Genomic DNA, 16,886 nt, shown 5'->3' with positions numbered 1-16,886 from the left:
AGCTGTTATGCAGAAGTTAGGGCTTTGGTTGTTGATGCAATTGATTGACTTTACACTGAAAGCTCAAAAGCAATTAAAACACTTGAGAAATCCAACTTCCAAAACTGCAGTTGGCATTTCGGGGTTATTCTTCGAAGATTACAATAATACTCTGTTGTGAAACTCTGGGACTGCCATTCCAATTAGCCAAAAAAAAAAAAAAAAAACAACAATGGGGTGTAGGTAATATACACTGAGAAGGTATTACAAGTCGCCTTCATCACCTTTTTCCTCCAAAAAATGAAATAAAGTGAACCACTGCTTCCAAGGGGCATTCTTTTGTTGCTCGACCCATGACAAAAAAGTACTGTCAAACAAGCAGAATATGTTGACATAGAGGAGTTGGTATCTTACGGGAATATATCGGAAATTTGCAACCTGAACAATCGGCCATAGACCACCCTCCAAAATCAAGGCTGGGATGAAATCCCTCTTCAAATCTTCCTTCACTTGAGTAAAATTTTTCCCAGCTGAAAATCCCATGTAACTAAAAAATACAAACAAATCAAAGGGGCCAAAGATGATGCCATCTATTGTGACTTTGGTGAAAACAAACCGCATTGACTTTGGTGGTAGTTGAAGCCTCAGCCTTATAAATCTGTCCAACCCTTCATACCTATCATGGAAAAAGGTAGATATGTGGGTGCACAGCATAATTACAGGACAATTTCTCACATATGATGCACATAACATGTATATGCACCTCTAAACTGCAAGGTCAAGAACTTCAGTTCCCTATTAGTAAACAGAACTAGGAGATATATAATGAAATTCTTGTTTGCTGGTTCTGAGATTTATCAAAAATTTTAGTTTAAATAAAATGATGTTTCCTAATATCACTAATATTTCAGCTAAGAAATTACTTTTGATTTGACTAACATATGCAAACCTTGCAAGACTTTGAAATAATATCCATTCACTATAGCAAACATAGATGCATTTTTTTCACTAATTATTGTAGCCAAACTTGAAAAACAATATAATACCTTTGCAGGGGATGCTACAAAGTATACCATTTGCATGTGACACTCAACATGCAATCAATTAAAAAGTTTCAATAAAGAATATCTCAGGCATGACATATCCAAGTTTCCATTTTATAACACTACACATTGCTGTGAGCATGTTTTTCAATTATTGCTTTTAAAGGTATCCACTGAACCTTATAAGCAGACCTTCACATAAGGCACAGTTACCAAAAAAATATCAGGCTAAAAGATGTAAAGAAGAAACACTGGATAGGAAAACACACCAGAAATGGCCAATGGGTCCAACATAGCCAAATCCAAACATACTTGTGGTAGCCACACGTTTCCAGTTTATTTTGAATTTTTCATCTGCATCCTACCACAAAGAACACATACTACAGACTTAGAAATGCAATGGAACAGGTTGATAACTGTGTACAGCTGACAAATGTAAAATATCATTGTTCCAGTAAGATCTACAAGAAGGAATAACAATAAAGATAGAATGAAAAACAGACACAGTTCTAGATATTATGATCCTAACCACCTTGCTTTTGTCACTGAGTAGAAGGTTAAGGTTATGCAATTCATGTTCACTGTGGTATCTAAGTACAGGTTTACTGCTCAATTTGGGTACTGTGGTTAAATAAGACACAACAGAACAATTGTCAGTTGATATGCAGAAAACACAATTGATTAACTAATGCTCAGTCTTGTGCACAAACATTAAGTTTGTAAAAGTAGTTTGTATTACTAATCCGGACTTTCATATCATTCAGAAAATCAAAGGTAGACTTGGCATAAAAGACATTTTCTCAAATACTTTGGTTCCATAGACATTCATACTATATATAAGCACATAGCACCTTCAGGGGGCATATTCTACTGGAGTTGATGCGGTTATCATGCCACAAAAGAAATGACCAGAAACACAACACAACACTAATAATTCAGTAAAACAGTGATAACAAGGACAAGCTGAAAAAATTTGACAGTGATATTATTAGTTATGCTGGCCAATGATTGAGGCATGCACGCCCTTTAAATGGGATAAGCTGAGAGGAGACGCACATCTGGGTGGAAAATAGAACGGGGCATGTCATTTGTACCTGACATCCCAGAGTCAAAAAATCATATTGAACATACTACTGAAATTTAGTTTTGAATCCTGCACACAATAGAATTCATTTCTGTGACTACAGTACAAACTATGGACCAGCTGAGTGGCATTATTGAGTTCATTGTAGCCACCAAACATAGATACAATCACAAGGAAAATGAAAAAGCCACCACTTACTTCAATCAAAGCCACAAGAAACAATTAAAAGCTACAAAAACAAAGAAGAAAATTCTGGCAGTAAAAGAAGAGATGAAAATTGCAGGCATCTTTTCTATCCTCTTGTTATTATCAATTGGACCATGCTCAGTTTGCCATGTCTCGTGAAAACTGAATTACCCTATTTAACATTAGGGAATTATTTACAAGCGATATGAACCGACCATTCCAAAAAGCATAGGACAGACCATAAAGGATGGTGTTCATTATTTATTTTATTTTGCTATGCAAACGAAGTGGCCTCTTTGTCTAATTATCTGCAGGTATACCGCTAACTGTTGTCAAAGGCACCATCTTTCTTATATACCCTTATTCTACGAGCTGAAAAAATAAAACTTTCAGAAAGTGGATTCCATATACTGTAATTCTTGATGGAGGAATTTTTTACATCTATATCCTGTTGATGTCTCTCATCACGCTAAAATATTGTAATTCCACGTAACAGAATAGTAACTTGAAAGGTGATATTAGTCACATGGGCTCCCACCCGCATCCAAATACCTCGATGTATATAAAGATAGGGAATTTCATTAAGACGTTTGAAAGAATGAACAAAATGATGGCAATACTCAAACCAGCACCACTCTATAATATAAGCAAGCTACGAAGAAAATAGACAAATAAAATGATGAGGTTAATTAAAGATATCACGAATGAAATTGATTCGAACTTTAGAGCAAGGATATTAAAGACCAAACTTGGCTAAAACCCCACAAAAAACGATACCCAAAACAGAAATTTACAGATTCGCCCTATAATGTGATTATAATTCAATGAGAAAATCCAGAAAATCCCGCTAAGTACGAGATGCATAAAACCAAAAACATATAAAGAGAGGATAATATGGGATTAAAGAGAAGGATAGAAGGAGAAACTCACAGATATTTGAAGGCGATTTTTGGCAGTGGCGTGGGTGATGTATTGAGCAGCAATGTCTCCAATACCCCAAAGAAATCCTGAGCTAATGACTTGTGTTTTGACGGGATTAACAGATAAACAGTTCTGGTACCATTTCCAAAGCTTCCACATTTTATGAGAGAAATTGACGAGAAGAAAAAGGTAAGATAAAAGAGAGGAAGGGTGACAGAGACATCAGAAATTTTAGGAACGCACACCCATGTCCTATTGATGACCAAGACCAACTAGCCAGTCGCCACAGCTCGATCACTTTAATTTTCTTCTTTGACATTTGTCATTTGTTAAAACAAGATTGATAGCCTTCTAAATGTGCTTACTTTTGTCTGGTCAGACTAACAGGGCAGGGGCTCCTCTTGTGGACCGTGCCAGACCCAAAAGCTGGGCAAGCCGTACTTGGATTTTGATTTGGGTCCGCAAGTTCGGTTAAAAAAAATTTAGTGTTTAGGTTATTTAGTAATATTATATATATATATAAAAAATTATGTATAATAATACATATTAAATATGTATTTATTGGTAATAAATATATATAATTTTATTATGGATTATCAAGGGGCCACCAATGACTATAAGACTTTTTATCTCAAATAGTTTCAATCAATTTTTTATTTTGTTGATTATTTTTGTATTTAATATAAATAGATTTAAATTTACCTAAGTTTAATCTTTTTAAATACGTTGATAATGAAAAAACTTAATATGTCGATGAAAAAGCTCTATCATATACACGTGGAGGAAAAACACCACTGTCTAAAGAAAAAGAAAACAAAAATTTGTGGTATGAGAACACTTCGATCAAATTAAATAAACTATTAATAGTAAATTAATTCAATAAACAATGTACAAACATTACAGTTTATATTTAACATATACATGTTCGAGGGGCAGTGATTATATTTACCACCATATTAGTAAATATTGTAAACAAATATCACACCATTTGAAAAGAAAACATTAAATTGTCTTCACAAGATTATAATCAGATAGTGAATTTGTTACAAGTAATCCATACAGTTCAACTATAAGATAAATGACCAATTTTATGTACAGTCAACAAAAAATGCACAACTACACAATAGATATATTGTCACTAATGATCAATTATTTACTTATATCAATGATGAAATATTAGGATGAATGATATAGAATAGTATTTAATCTCATTTTAAAGAAATTTATATTTATATACTAAGATTTGACATAATTAGGAATTATGAAATGATAAAATTAAAAATTATATAAACACTACTTGATTTTAATTACATATTTAGATAAAAATTAATATTTCAATGTATCTAAATATGTAATTACAATATTGATTTTTTTCTCTTATTTTATAAATATAAGATTGTACGGAGATAATATATGAGAATTTTAAAATTCATATTGTTACTTTACCTAAATTTTACCAAATATTTAAAAATATAATAATATATATAAGTTTTTGAGTAAATAAAATTACTTTACAAACTTCTTTATATTTATGATATTTTGTGTAAGATTATACCCTTAACCGATATCCGTTTAATTATTATTACAACTAATAAAATATTACTTTTGGGTTTGGTAGTTGGTTATCATGTTTGTTGTTCAAATAATTATCCTTATTTGACGTCTATTTTGTTGAATTTTAGTACAAACTTTTTAAACAGTTATATAAGAATTATTTATTGATGATATATTAAAATTAAATTTTTATTTCATTTAAATTAGTGATTGTGACATTGGTCACTATATCTAGAATTTTATCAATTTAATATAAACAGTAAAATCACAAAAACACTCTAACTTGAGTAAGGTTTGTTCGTAACCGAAAAAAATTATTTAATAATTGTTAAATCACATCTCACACTTGTATACATTTTTTTCCATTCATGAAGGCATAACCAATGCATTCACAAATGGAACAAATATACGACTAACTCCGAAATTATATGAAATGCTTTCTCCTTTTTTTATTTTTTTACTATGCCTTTCAATGTGAACCTTTTTTTAACACATGAAATAACACAATCTAAATCATTTTAATAAGCTATCTATACTCATGATTAAAATTCTAAAATTTTGATTTCACATATTTTCATAATACTTAATTTTGAATATATGTGCTTAATTTTAGTGTAAATAGTGTCAAAAAAGCCCAAAATCCCTACTCACAACTCATATTGTCTTACCATTATTTCAAAAGCAATACTATACGTATATATTTTGAATATATAAATAAATATATATTTATGTAAATTATTATATAATTAAATATTATATTATCTTTAATTCAAAATTATCTAATCATATAATAATACTATGTATCTGTCTATATACTTAAATTAATTATATATAGTTTTATTGTTATTTCAGTTTGATACTTTTTTTATACATATATTTTGGTAAAATCTGGAAAAGATATAAACAGTATTTGAAAAATCTTGGTTTCAATTATTGTTGACCTTTGCTTATGAAGTTGGCGTGGAAAAATCTCCTCCTCCAATGGTTCCATTTATATTATTGGCGTCAACATTTTACAGCCTCAAAATACTATTTATCCAAAATGTAGTTTTGATAATATTTGTGGATAAGAATTGCTGCTGGATGTCATGGCCACTACACGACAAACAGAACTGCTGCTACTTCATCGCTTGCATGTTCAACTTCTAAGCTAACGATGCAGCTCATTTTCTCCATTAATGTTTCTCACTTGCCCAACTCAACAGGTACCCACCAAACTTCCCCTTCCTCCTCTTGTAAATCTGTTAGCTTTACTTAGTCTTAGTGACTTGGTGTATAAAACTTGTATCCACTGCTGAATCTCCTTAATTTTTTTATCAACAATGACATTAAATGCTATGTGTTTATTTTTGCTTCGATTTTTTCGTAATGCAGTCAGTCTTTATCGAGATTCAACTATTGGATTCAATGAGTGGGGACTTTGGATTTTTAATGGCTTCAAAATTTTTTTCTTCTGTTTTCTTTCTTTCTTTATTTTTGGTGGGGGTTGAGAATGTTAATTTTCTGCTTTTCGTTGAACTTGATTCTATACATGAATGCCATCCCAGATCATAAATTTATATCTAAGTCATGTGAAGCTAATGATTTCATATAAACTCAATCATGAAATTGTTGGATCTTTTTTTTGTTCTCGTTTTGTGTTCCTCTTGCATATTGTATTGCTTTGTTTCCCAACAATTTAGTTACAATTGGGTGTTTGTATGAGTGGCAATGTGTTATTGCATATGCGAACTTTTTCCCGTAATGATTCTTGGTAGGTTGCCTTTGGAATATGTAAACATGAATGCTAACTTACTTCAAAACACCAACATTCAGTTCATTTTCAAGATCCATGGAAATGGAACTCTTTGATTCGGTTTTATACGCCTGTTAATATCAATTCAGCTGCATAATATTTGCTTCTTATATAGTTATAATGTCGCTTAATCAGTGAATAACAGATCTTCAATGGTAGTTTCATGCAATAACTGTTAAATTCTTTGAAGTGTCATGTCAAACCATAATATGGATGGCTATTGAATGATTTAAGTTATTGTTTAGAGGTGACATTCATATGCCTCATAAATTGATTGTTTTTTATGAAACTTCAGATTTTCTTTTTGGGGATGTTTTTTGCTTCTTTTGGTGCCATGCAGTGAGTTATATTATGCTAAAGACTTGTATTAATTGGACTCATTATTGATTAATCCAGCACTTTTTGATATTTTGGTAATCCTACCTAGCTTTTATCTAGGAGAGACACAAATTTGAACCACAAGACAAACTGATAGAACGAGTTTCTGGTGTGGTCACCTAAGAAAGTGAGAAGCAGGGAGAAAAACTTGGTGATTTTGCCTAAGGGAGGGGTCATATTTTCATGGGTAAGCAGCAAGAGGGAACAACCATAAGCAAGAAGCTGGTTGAAGCATCACCAAGAGTGGTACTATTTACATCTCCCTTATTTTATTTGATTAAGTTTTTACTTCAGATGAAGTACTCAGTTTCATCTCTAAAACTTGTAAATTGCCCCTCTCAATCTTTATGAAATAGATTTTGCTGAACAATTTTGTTCCTTGGACCACTTCAACTTTAAGTCCCTAATGTTGTATTTATGGAAATTATCATCTGTAAAGATTGGTGCAATGCCTTCTCATGAGGGTGTAATTTAAAGAAACAATTATGTTGTTATTGTTTCACACTCAGAATGATCCATGCCATTATTGTCGTGTGAAACATTTTCTTAACTTTTATGGGTGTTAAAAAAATAAAGCTCTTTTGTAACTTTAATCATTTTATATGTTTATGCTCATAGAATACATGATATCCATCTAATTGTGATCATTTTGAACCTCACAGGAGTCACGTCTGCGTGAGAAGGACCAAATACTTTCAGTTCCAACTTCTGTGGACTCGCAAACTCAATCTCGCTGCCTTGTCTGTTTGGGAAACAATGGTTGCAGGACAGTTCGTTCAAGAACCAAGCTGATGAATAATTTGGCTGAAAAGGGGAAGCCTCAGGAAGCTCATTACATTTTTAAAAGTTTAATAGAAGAGGGGCACAAGCCGACTCTTATCACATACACAGCTCTTGTAGCTGCCTTGACCCGCCAGAAAAGATTCAAGTCCATTCTCCCACTGCTCTCCGAAGTGGAAAAAAATGGTATGAAGCCTGATTCAATACTCTTCAATGCCATGATCAATGCCTTCTCTGAATCCGGAAATGTGGATCAAGCCATGAAAGTCTTTCAGAAAATGAAGGATATTGGATGTAAGCCCACAACCAGCACCTTTAATACCCTTATCAAAGGATATGGAAATGTTGGTAAGCCTGAAGAATCTCTTAAATTACTAGAGCTAATGTCAGAGGATCAAAGTCTAAAACCAAATGACAGGACTTACAATATTCTAGTTAGAGCCTGGTGTAACAAGAACATAGAAGCAGCGTGGAATGTGGTGAACAAGATGGTGGCATCTGGTATGCAACCTGATGTTGTCACTTACAACACATTAGCTAGGGCTTATGCTCAGAATAAGGAGACATACCGGGCAGAGCAGATTATTTTTGAGATGCATAACAATCAATTGCGACCAAATGAACGAACTTGCGGTATCATTGTGAGTGGGTACTGTAAAGAAGGTAACATGGAAAATGCAATGAGGTTTTTGTATAGCATGAAGGAGCTTGGGGTGCATCCAAATCTTGTTGTTTTCAACTCTCTTATCAAAGGATTTCTCAACACTACTGACACTGATGGAGTTAATGAGGTGAGTTCCCAAGTCACAAATATTTATCTTTTCAAATATTCTTTCTCTTTGTTTGTTTGCAACAAGAGCTACACACAAAAGGTTCTAGGTTGTGACCATGGTTTTCATAATATCTAGGCATAAATATTAAGGTTTTTAGCTTTAACTCTCTTTTGGTGGAATTCTAGGTGTGCTCTTTGTCACAAAATATGCATAGCTTTGTGTAATCTTAGTAGACTTTTAATGTCATGCTATAGTTTTTAGGTCCCAGAGTTGAAAAAAATGAAATCTGCAACTTCTTCTATTTTTAGACTAAGTTTTGAGTTTTACATTTGGCATTCATATTCAATTATCAGCTTGGCATCTTTAATGGAACGCATTACAAAAATTTGAAGTAGAAATTTGTTTGCCTGTCTCATAACCAATCATTCAAGTACAATGCTGGGAAACTCAATGGCTTCTGAAGCATTTGAAAACATTCAATATTAAATTAATATTACTTAGTTGGACAGGCACTCACATTGATGGAAGAATTTGGGGTCAAACCAGATGTCATAACATTTAGCACAATCATGGATGCTTGGAGCTCAGCCGGACTTATGGACAAATGCCAGGAAATCTTCAACGACATGGTGAAGGCTGGCATAGAACCTGACATCCATGCATTTAGCATCCTCGCAAAAGGCTATGTGCGAGCTGGAGACCCACAGAAGGCTGAATCAGTCCTGTTTTCAATGGGAAGATCCGGTGTACACCCCAATGTTGTTATCTTCACTACTATCATCAGTGGATGGTGCAGTGCAGGAAAAATGGAGCATGCATTGAGTATTTATGAGAAAATGCATGAACTCAGCATTTCTCCCAATTTGAAGACTTATGAAACTATGATATGGGGATATGGAGAAGGAAAACAACCTTGGAAAGCAGAAGAATTGCTGCAAATAATGGAAGAAGAGGGTGTGCGTCCTAAGAAGAGCACAATCCAACTTGTTGCTGACACATGGCGTGCTATCGGTTTGCTGAGTGAAGCTAAGAGAGTTCTAAGTTACACACAAGAAGAATGGCAACCAAATACAAAGAAGGATGACATACCAGTGGAGAGATTGGAGAGGATTTACAAGAAGCAACATCTTGGTGCTTCTACTTCTAATGGATTGCAAATACCTGGAGTAGTCACAAGTGATCAAAACGGGTCACCAACTGCTAAAGCTAGAAGCCAAATGGTTCTGCAGAAATCTGGATTTTCATCCGAGACTGTATGGACAGCTACAAAATCCTTGTTCAACCAAACATGTGCATTCCGGGTGCAGCCAGTGGTTGTATGCAGGAAGCAATCTGAAAGTCAGATGGGGATATGTGGGCAGTTTGTAAATGCTTATCGACTTGTGTTCATAAGCTGATACACTGGAAGATCAAGGTGAACTTCTTGGCTCCTGATGATAATTTGGTATAAAGAGTTGATTATATTGAAAATTGATGTTTTACAGTTTATACCTCTATTTCTACTGGTCTCCATTGATTACACAATTAAGTTGTTAAGAGACAGCCATGTAATTTCTATACCATTGGAATGTAGACAATGTGAAGAATCCAACTGTGAAATTGGTCATCAATTACAGAGAACCATGCTTGACTCTTAAAACCATTTCTCCCCTACTGCCACTTGTGTTACAATGTCATTGTTAATGAAAAGCTTTGGACATTATTAGTAGTTAAGTTCTTTGAGTTGTGTATGAGACTAGGGAATGGAGCTTTTCTGTCAGCTTATGCAGTGGGAGAACTGCATTTGTATTTTGATGAACCTCTAAGTTAGTTAGAGGATGAACCACAATCAATTTGTGAATCTTGCCCAAAAGGAAAATTGTCCAATAGGCCTTCCAAGGCGAAAGAATATCGAAATCACAAAGTGTTTAAAGTTAATTCACACATACGTAATGTGAGCTCATTAGTTATATTTACGCTATGCATGTCATCTGGAAAAAAGTATGCTAACCTTTGAAACTAGTTAATAGTTTCTATTTCCTCCCAATTCGCATAACAATTACATTCAAATAAGTATTTAATTATAACATTTATACAATATAGCATAAAAATAGTTACAATAATTTTTCTTCCTAATTTTTGAAAAGTCAAAATATGAGAGTTGGACATTGAGCGAAGGAATACGATAACGAATATTGAACAATGGTAAAAAATGATGAACACAACTCCCAAATACATTATGAATCTTGCATGTAGAATTTAAAAATCCCACCCAAAGTATGTTTTTTTTAAAGATCAAAGGACTATTTCCCATCCAAAGTATGTTTTTTTTCTAAATTCCGAACCCCCTCTCGATTAAATTTAAAAATCTCATTTATCCACCCATGAGCCGTTAAAATTAACTGAGTCCGTTAGTTATATTATTTTTTCCCTAAACCTTAAAAACTAACAATTTTCCCCTAACCCAAGTTTTCAAAAACTGTATTTTCCCCCTAGGGTTTTCAAACTTTTAGATCTAATTTTTTCGACACGACCGGTGATGTCCAAACATCTACTCTCCCTCTTCGACGGCCCTTCCTTCCGGCAGTACATCTTTCAATGCCATGTGGCATCGTCATCGACGATGACACCGAGGAGGGGGAGACGCTGCACGGTCGGAAAGATTAGACACTGGGGAGGAAGAGACGTCGCCTGAAGATTGCCGGTCATTGCCATAAAATTTAATTTGAAAATTTGGAAACCCTATGGGAGAAAATATTATTTTTGAAAACTTGGGTTGAAGAAAATTGTTAATTTTTAGGATTTATGGGAAAAAATAAAATCAAATTTAAGTTTATTTTTAATATTACAGATAAAAAATGATTTTATTTTTAAAACCAATTTTTTTAATAGTTTATAGGTGAGTAAATGAGATTTTCAAAGTTAGCGGGGGTAATTTAAAAAACAAACATACTTTGGGTGTGAACTAGTCCCTTAGCCTTTTTTAAAATGGCGGAAAATAACCAAAAATTCAATATATACAGAGAAGGAATGTTGACAAACGTATAAAAAATGAGAAATTTGATTATTTTCATACAATCCTCAAACCTTAATTTTTAAAATTAATATCTGATAATTTAAAATAAAACAAAATAAAATAGTCAGTTTAAAAGAGCTAAGACTCAGAGTGCGGTAAAGTCAAAGGGGCTAGATTAAAACAGAAAGCTCAACTTGAAACTACTGAGTAGATAATGATGATGTCTCTGAACTCCCTGCCTCTCCAAAGCCCTAATCTCAATTCTACCCACTTCGCCCAACCCCTCAAAAACCCTAATTTCAACATCCTTAATCTCCACGCATTATCAAAATCAACTTTTTTTCCTTCTCTCTTCAGAAACTTCCACTTTCAGCCCCCAAATCCTGTAACCCTCCACCCCAGAAACCGACTTTCGAGGCTTTACTGTAGTCAATTGAAAAGCTCTGGGGAAGACACCAAGATAGTGCTTGGCTCTGGTGGTGGTGGCGGTGCTGGCGGTAGTGGTGGTGGAGACGACGGTGACGATGATGGGGAGGTGGAGAAGAAAGGTGGACCGTTGCCAGAATGGTTGAATGTAACTACGGATGATGCAAAAACTGTTTTCGGGGCAATCGCTATTGCGCTTGCGTTTCGGTCGTTTGTGGCCGAGCCTAGGTACATTCCTTCATTGTCAATGTATCCTACGTTTGATGTTGGGGACCGAATTGTTGCAGAGAAGGTATGGGTCTTTATTCATACTCATGTTACTTTTCTGCTTCTATATTCCTGGTAATAATGCAATCTATTCCCACTAATGTACTTTTAACTGAAGTAAATTTGGTACACAAATTGTAGCTCTAACAAAGTGCCACATGGTTATAAACTTGTGTGAATTTGGCATGGCAGTTTACTTTGCGCAATAAGGTTTTAGAGATTGTATTTGGATCTTTGAATGAAAAATAAAAAATAAATTTTTGGTGTTGAGTGGCTGTTTCAACTATCCAAATGTTGTTTGTTGTTCCCGGATAAGATTTTCCGATTGTCTCTTATTTCTGTTGTGGTGGGAAGATATACCATCAGACGAGGTTTGCATGTTCCTATTTAGATTAACTGGTATATTTCCATGCTGTGATAGGGTGAATAAGTTTCAGATCTGAAGAGATGCACCTCAGATGTACTATTGATCAACATATGATGTCTAATTCATTTTTCCCTGGGATATTTAAAAAGGAAAAACATGTTTGGGTAGCTAGTTGGTTGAGAAGGGCTGGATATATTCCAAAGCTACTTTCAGCTAAACCGTGAAAGTAGGATTTACTTGAAGGTAGATAAAATTGATGGGAATGCCTCAAACTTTCTATTGCATTGAGAAGCATACTTAGCTAAGTTTTATTGTTTGCGTAGAGCAAATGATGTTGATAAATATAGAAACTAAACATCATAAATTGAAAATGTTGCAATTGTTTGTTTCTTATACATTATCCAGTACCATTTAGCTAACTTTAATGGGTGTGCATATGATTTGATGTTCTATCTGTAGGATCTTTTGAAGCATTATAGCTTTTTATTGTACATCATGTTTGAAGTAACAATTTGCTTAGTATTTTAATTCGTGAATATTGTATGTCAGGTTACATACTATTTCAGAAAGCCATGTCCAAATGATATAGTGATTTTCAAAAGTCCACCACTACTTCAGGAGGTAGGATACACAGATGATGATGTCTTTATTAAAAGAATTGTTGCTAAGGAAGGTGATATTGTAGAGGTTAGTTGCTTTACTAAGGCACTTGCCACCCAGAAATTGTTATCCTTTCCATTAATTTAAAAAAAAATTCCATCTTTTCTTGGAATACACTTTAGTATTGAGTTCAACTCAAGAGTGGAAAACCCTTTGCTTGCAGGTGCGTGAAGGAAAGCTTATAGTCAATGGAGTTGTACGGAATGAGAACTTCATTCTTGAGGCACCTTCTTATAACATGACTCCAGTTGTAAGTATGAAATAATAATCTTTAGAGTTTCCTGTTATCATTCTCGTTTCTCCCTGTTCTGGTTATTTGCCAAAACAAAAGAGGTGGATGGAACACAAACATGCATGATAAAGGAACTTTATCGAATGGCTAGAGAAATTGTGGTGTCTCTTGTTGTTGCTTAGCCTGGTAAATTGATGCCTCATGTTACTGAGCCTGAATCTCTATTCATTTTGCAGCAAGTACCAGAGAACTCAGTCTTTGTAATGGGTGATAACCGTAATAATAGTTACGACTCACATGTATGGTAAGTAGATATATACTGTCCTACTATGACTTTGCAATTGAAAGCCCATGTGTTTTGAGCTGAATTGTTTATATCTTCGCCTTGCTGGTCATATTGTGTTGTATATTAGGGGTCCCCTGCCTGCCAAGAATATAATTGGAAGATCAGTATTTCGCTATTGGCCACTAAAAAGGATTGGTGGCACAGTGCTTGAGGGTGGCTGTGCTGTTGATAAGCAGGCCACCAGTCCAGCTCCTGAATAGAAGTCAAGGCATCAAACCAGCGGGTGTATCATTTCTTATATTTATCAATTTTTTCCCCGTGGTGTCTCTTCCTTGTTTTTTTTTTCCAATCATCATTTAGCCATCCTTTTTTGGTGGTAACTAGAAATGTCCTTTTTGTAGGAGATCCATTTTTTTTGGAGCTTCTAACAGACTTTCTTGATGTACATGTACATTGATCCTTGAATGAATGTAACATTTTGGTTGAAAATTTTGAGATTGATTGTGATTCAGTTGTGTTAATTTGGGTTTTTGGAAGCATAATTTTAAAAATCGGATTGTATCAATCAATTTGACCAATTGAACCGTTAATTATTAATCAAACTAAGTAGATCATATATAAATAGGTTTGATTCAATCAATATAAAAAATTTATTACCTTTTAAAAAATTTATTATAAAAACTTGAATCAAAACCAGATTTATTAAATTGAAATTGAAATTTCAGACTAGATATATATATATATATATATATACACACACCATTATAATAATTTATTTTAATGTTAAATAAATTAAATTACATATTTAATCCTAAATTATATAAAATTTTTAAATATTATTTTTAATATTTTTAAACAGTTAATCAATTTATCCACCAATTAATTGATCAACTCTCAATTGGACTAAATCAACCTCTCTACCATGTTAATATCCAGTCTAAAAACATTGATTGAAAGTTACTTAAAAGTTTGGTTTAAGATTAGATTCAAATTAAATCAAACTTAAACTCGACTCAATTTACATGGAATTGAGATTGAATTCAAACTCAACTTATTTCAAAATAATCAAACTCAAGTTTAATTCGAATTAAAGTTTTTAACTAACTTGTTATTAAAACAATATTATTTTAATACATATTACTTAAAACGAAATCCTTTTATATCAAATTTTTTTGCTCATGAGCTTTACAAACTAAATATTTTAAAATTGGAACTCAAGTTTGAAAACAGTAAAATTCCAAATTCAAACTCGAACTCATTTGAGCTTAACTCATTTCAAACTCATTTGAAATAAACTCAAGTCTAATATTACCCTACTTCAGTGAAAATAAGTCTTTTGGCCTTGTAAGAAACTGAGTTATCCTTTTTTAAAGTTACTGTGCGTTTATTTAAACTGAATGTTGATCTTGTGTATGTGATTATGGCTGAATTCAGATAAGGCCAAGACTACGGATACTACATTTTGATACATACGTAATTCACCAGTTATTCACTATACCAGTTTAAATTATAAAAAATTACTTCTAAATTTCGTGCAACTAAACATTCTGGAGAATACCCCAGTTCGAACTTTTGTCTCACTTACAAACCCTCGATTTGATTTACTTTAAAATATATATATATATATATATATATATATATATATATATATCAAACTTTTAAGTTGATGGAAGTTTTTGTATCACAGCTAATAATTTCCAATAATTTACATTCAACAAAGGGAAAAATGTCTTTGAAAGGCTTACGAAGGTAAATCTTGTACAACACAAAGTTATAAAGAGTGCTTGAATCACTTACACCATCCTGCACAATCACTGCAAAACAAGAAGATTAGCAGAAGTATATTTTCCTACCACAACCCAAGCAAAACCAGAACCTAAATAGCCTCATAGAGACATCCGATATGATATGTCAACACGAATTCTTCTGACATATGCTTGTCATTAATGGAGTATTAATCATAGGCCATATTCTACCAGAGAATCTTTAAATCTGACTAAAAACTGAAATACAAAACAAGAAAGAAAATAAACTTTAAATAATTTGAAGTTGATGAAATGGGTCATCAGATAGGAGCGAAAGACTAAAAATTTAATAATCACAGATTATCATCTGAACTATGCTTAAACATTAATCATCACTGATCCCTTCACCAATAATTTCTCTCAGTAAAAAACATAAAAGAATTTGCAAAATCAAAACCCTTGAGCCTCAGAAGGAAGGCAGTAGTGGTATTGTAATCACAATTTATCATAAATTACAAAACACCAATTCTTTCATCATTGGCAAATACATAATATCAGCAACCAAACAGCACAGTTGGAAGAATAACTAAATAAAAAATGGGCCGGCCTCATAGAGAAGATTAGGTAAATCAACATGTGATAATTCAGACATATGCTTGTCTAGATGAGTTTATAATCATCGGCCGAACGACATAATCAAATTCAAAGCGTTAACGAAAAAACAAAACCCTAATTTTGAAAAACTGCAAATAAATATTCCAGAGAAAATAGGGACTCAGAATATGGGTGGTGATATATCAGGATGGTCGGCAAGGCTAATACATTAGCCAATTACGACGAACGAGACCTTTCACAATGAAATCGTCACCGTCCCTGACTAAAGAGAATACAATTTTAAAATCGGCTATTGAGACAACCCAACATAAAAAGGAGAACAAGAACAAGTTTCAGAGTTGAGGGAAAAGAGGAAGGCGATGCCTTGGATGAAAGGTGACTGGTAGCTTTATAGAGAGGCGAATGGGCTAGGGTTTCTGATGGTGTTTCTTAGGGTTTTATCGTTGTTAGTAAAGTGTGGACAGGTGCATGCTTATTACAATGCGACACCTCTGTGCCGTCTGATGGGATGTGGAGCAGACGGGTCAAATGGAAATAGAGTATGCTGAGTAAATAACATTTTCCCACCCGAATATTTATTTTAATAGAAACTAAATAACAGTTTATCATAAAAAAAAAAATATTATTAATAATTTATAAATTCATAAAATTGTCAATGAATTTTTTTTTTATTAATTTATAAAATTATTATAAATTTTAAAAATTTATAAAATCACCAACATCATCAGTGATTACTCTTTTTAACGCACCGTCTCCTCTTTCATCTGTTCTATCATTAATTATTATATATTTATAACTTA

At 33.3% G+C, this 16,886-nt stretch overlaps 3 protein-coding genes and 3 non-coding genes across 8 annotated transcripts; 2 read left to right on the top strand and 4 right to left on the bottom strand.

The window, feature by feature from the left end:
• Positions 1-8: 8 nt before the first annotated feature.
• LOC123194796 (PXMP2/4 family protein 2-like) lies at positions 9-3,552 on the bottom strand. The gene is made up of 3 exons (XM_044608221.1): positions 3,223-3,552; positions 1,292-1,383; positions 9-655 (listed from the first exon to the last, which is right to left on the bottom strand). The coding sequence occupies exons 1-3, from the start codon at positions 3,370-3,372 to the stop codon at positions 244-246; spliced, it is 654 nt and encodes a 217-aa protein (XP_044464156.1). The 5' UTR covers positions 3,373-3,552; the 3' UTR covers positions 9-243.
• Positions 3,553-5,806: 2,254 nt separating this feature from the next.
• On the top strand, positions 5,807-10,135 carry LOC123195278 (pentatricopeptide repeat-containing protein At5g21222-like). Of its 3 annotated transcripts, none has more exons than XM_044608929.1 (4): positions 5,807-5,972; positions 7,001-7,186; positions 7,603-8,511; positions 9,003-10,135. In XM_044608929.1, the coding sequence occupies exons 2-4, from the start codon at positions 7,124-7,126 to the stop codon at positions 9,888-9,890; spliced, it is 1,860 nt and encodes a 619-aa protein (XP_044464864.1). In that variant the 5' UTR covers positions 5,807-5,972; positions 7,001-7,123; the 3' UTR covers positions 9,891-10,135. The 3 variants fall into 3 exon arrangements, with proteins under 3 accessions (XP_044464864.1, XP_044464863.1, XP_044464865.1); XM_044608928.1 differs by having other exon boundaries at positions 6,990-7,186; XM_044608930.1 differs by having other exon boundaries at positions 6,959-7,186.
• A 1,508-nt stretch (positions 10,136-11,643) lies between these two features.
• LOC123194012 (chloroplast processing peptidase) lies at positions 11,644-14,247 on the top strand. The gene is made up of 5 exons (XM_044607117.1): positions 11,644-12,206; positions 13,098-13,235; positions 13,372-13,458; positions 13,677-13,744; positions 13,854-14,247. Exons 1-5 carry the CDS (start codon positions 11,703-11,705, stop codon positions 13,984-13,986), a joined length of 930 nt encoding a protein of 309 aa, XP_044463052.1. The 5' UTR covers positions 11,644-11,702; the 3' UTR covers positions 13,987-14,247.
• A 1,536-nt stretch (positions 14,248-15,783) lies between these two features.
• On the bottom strand, positions 15,784-15,875 carry LOC123195368. The gene has a single exon (XR_006497437.1). It is a non-coding gene; the product is annotated as a small nucleolar RNA snR60/Z15/Z230/Z193/J17 (small nucleolar RNA).
• A 58-nt stretch (positions 15,876-15,933) lies between these two features.
• LOC123195371 lies at positions 15,934-16,014 on the bottom strand. The gene has a single exon (XR_006497440.1). It is a non-coding gene; the product is annotated as a small nucleolar RNA U83 (small nucleolar RNA).
• A 228-nt stretch (positions 16,015-16,242) lies between these two features.
• LOC123195370 lies at positions 16,243-16,344 on the bottom strand. Its single transcript, XR_006497439.1, has one exon. It is a non-coding gene; the product is annotated as a small nucleolar RNA Z43 (small nucleolar RNA).
• Between the last annotated feature and the right edge of the window lie 542 nt (positions 16,345-16,886).

This window comes from Mangifera indica, chromosome 13, assembly GCF_011075055.1.
Source record: "Mangifera indica cultivar Alphonso chromosome 13, CATAS_Mindica_2.1, whole genome shotgun sequence".
Lineage (NCBI taxonomy): Eukaryota > Viridiplantae > Streptophyta > Magnoliopsida > Sapindales > Anacardiaceae > Mangifera > Mangifera indica.
The sequence above is the reverse complement of the archived record's forward strand: the minus strand, read 5'-3'. Positions and strand labels throughout refer to the sequence as shown.

Excerpts from the sequence above, each read along its gene's own strand:
- LOC123194796 (XM_044608221.1), bottom strand. The coding sequence starts at position 3,372 with ATGTGGAAGCTTTGGAAATGGTACCAGAACTGTTTATCTGTTAATCCC. Across the intron at positions 1,384-3,222 it reads AAAATCGCCTTCAAATATCT|GATGCAGATGAAAAATTCAA; the intron begins GTGAGTTTCTCC and ends TCTTTGTGGTAG. Across the intron at positions 656-1,291 it reads GGACCCATTGGCCATTTCTG|GTATGAAGGGTTGGACAGAT; the intron begins GTGTGTTTTCCT and ends TTTCCATGATAG.
- LOC123195278 (XM_044608929.1), top strand. The coding sequence starts at position 7,124 with ATGGGTAAGCAGCAAGAGGGAACAACCATAAGCAAGAAGCTGGTTGAA. Across the intron at positions 7,187-7,602 it reads TTGAAGCATCACCAAGAGTG|GAGTCACGTCTGCGTGAGAA; the intron begins GTACTATTTACA and ends TGAACCTCACAG. Across the intron at positions 8,512-9,002 it reads ACACTGATGGAGTTAATGAG|GCACTCACATTGATGGAAGA; the intron begins GTGAGTTCCCAA and ends TTAGTTGGACAG.
- LOC123194012 (XM_044607117.1), top strand. The coding sequence starts at position 11,703 with ATGATGATGTCTCTGAACTCCCTGCCTCTCCAAAGCCCTAATCTCAAT. Across the intron at positions 13,236-13,371 it reads AGGAAGGTGATATTGTAGAG|GTGCGTGAAGGAAAGCTTAT; the intron begins GTTAGTTGCTTT and ends CTTTGCTTGCAG. Across the intron at positions 13,459-13,676 it reads CTTATAACATGACTCCAGTT|CAAGTACCAGAGAACTCAGT; the intron begins GTAAGTATGAAA and ends TTCATTTTGCAG.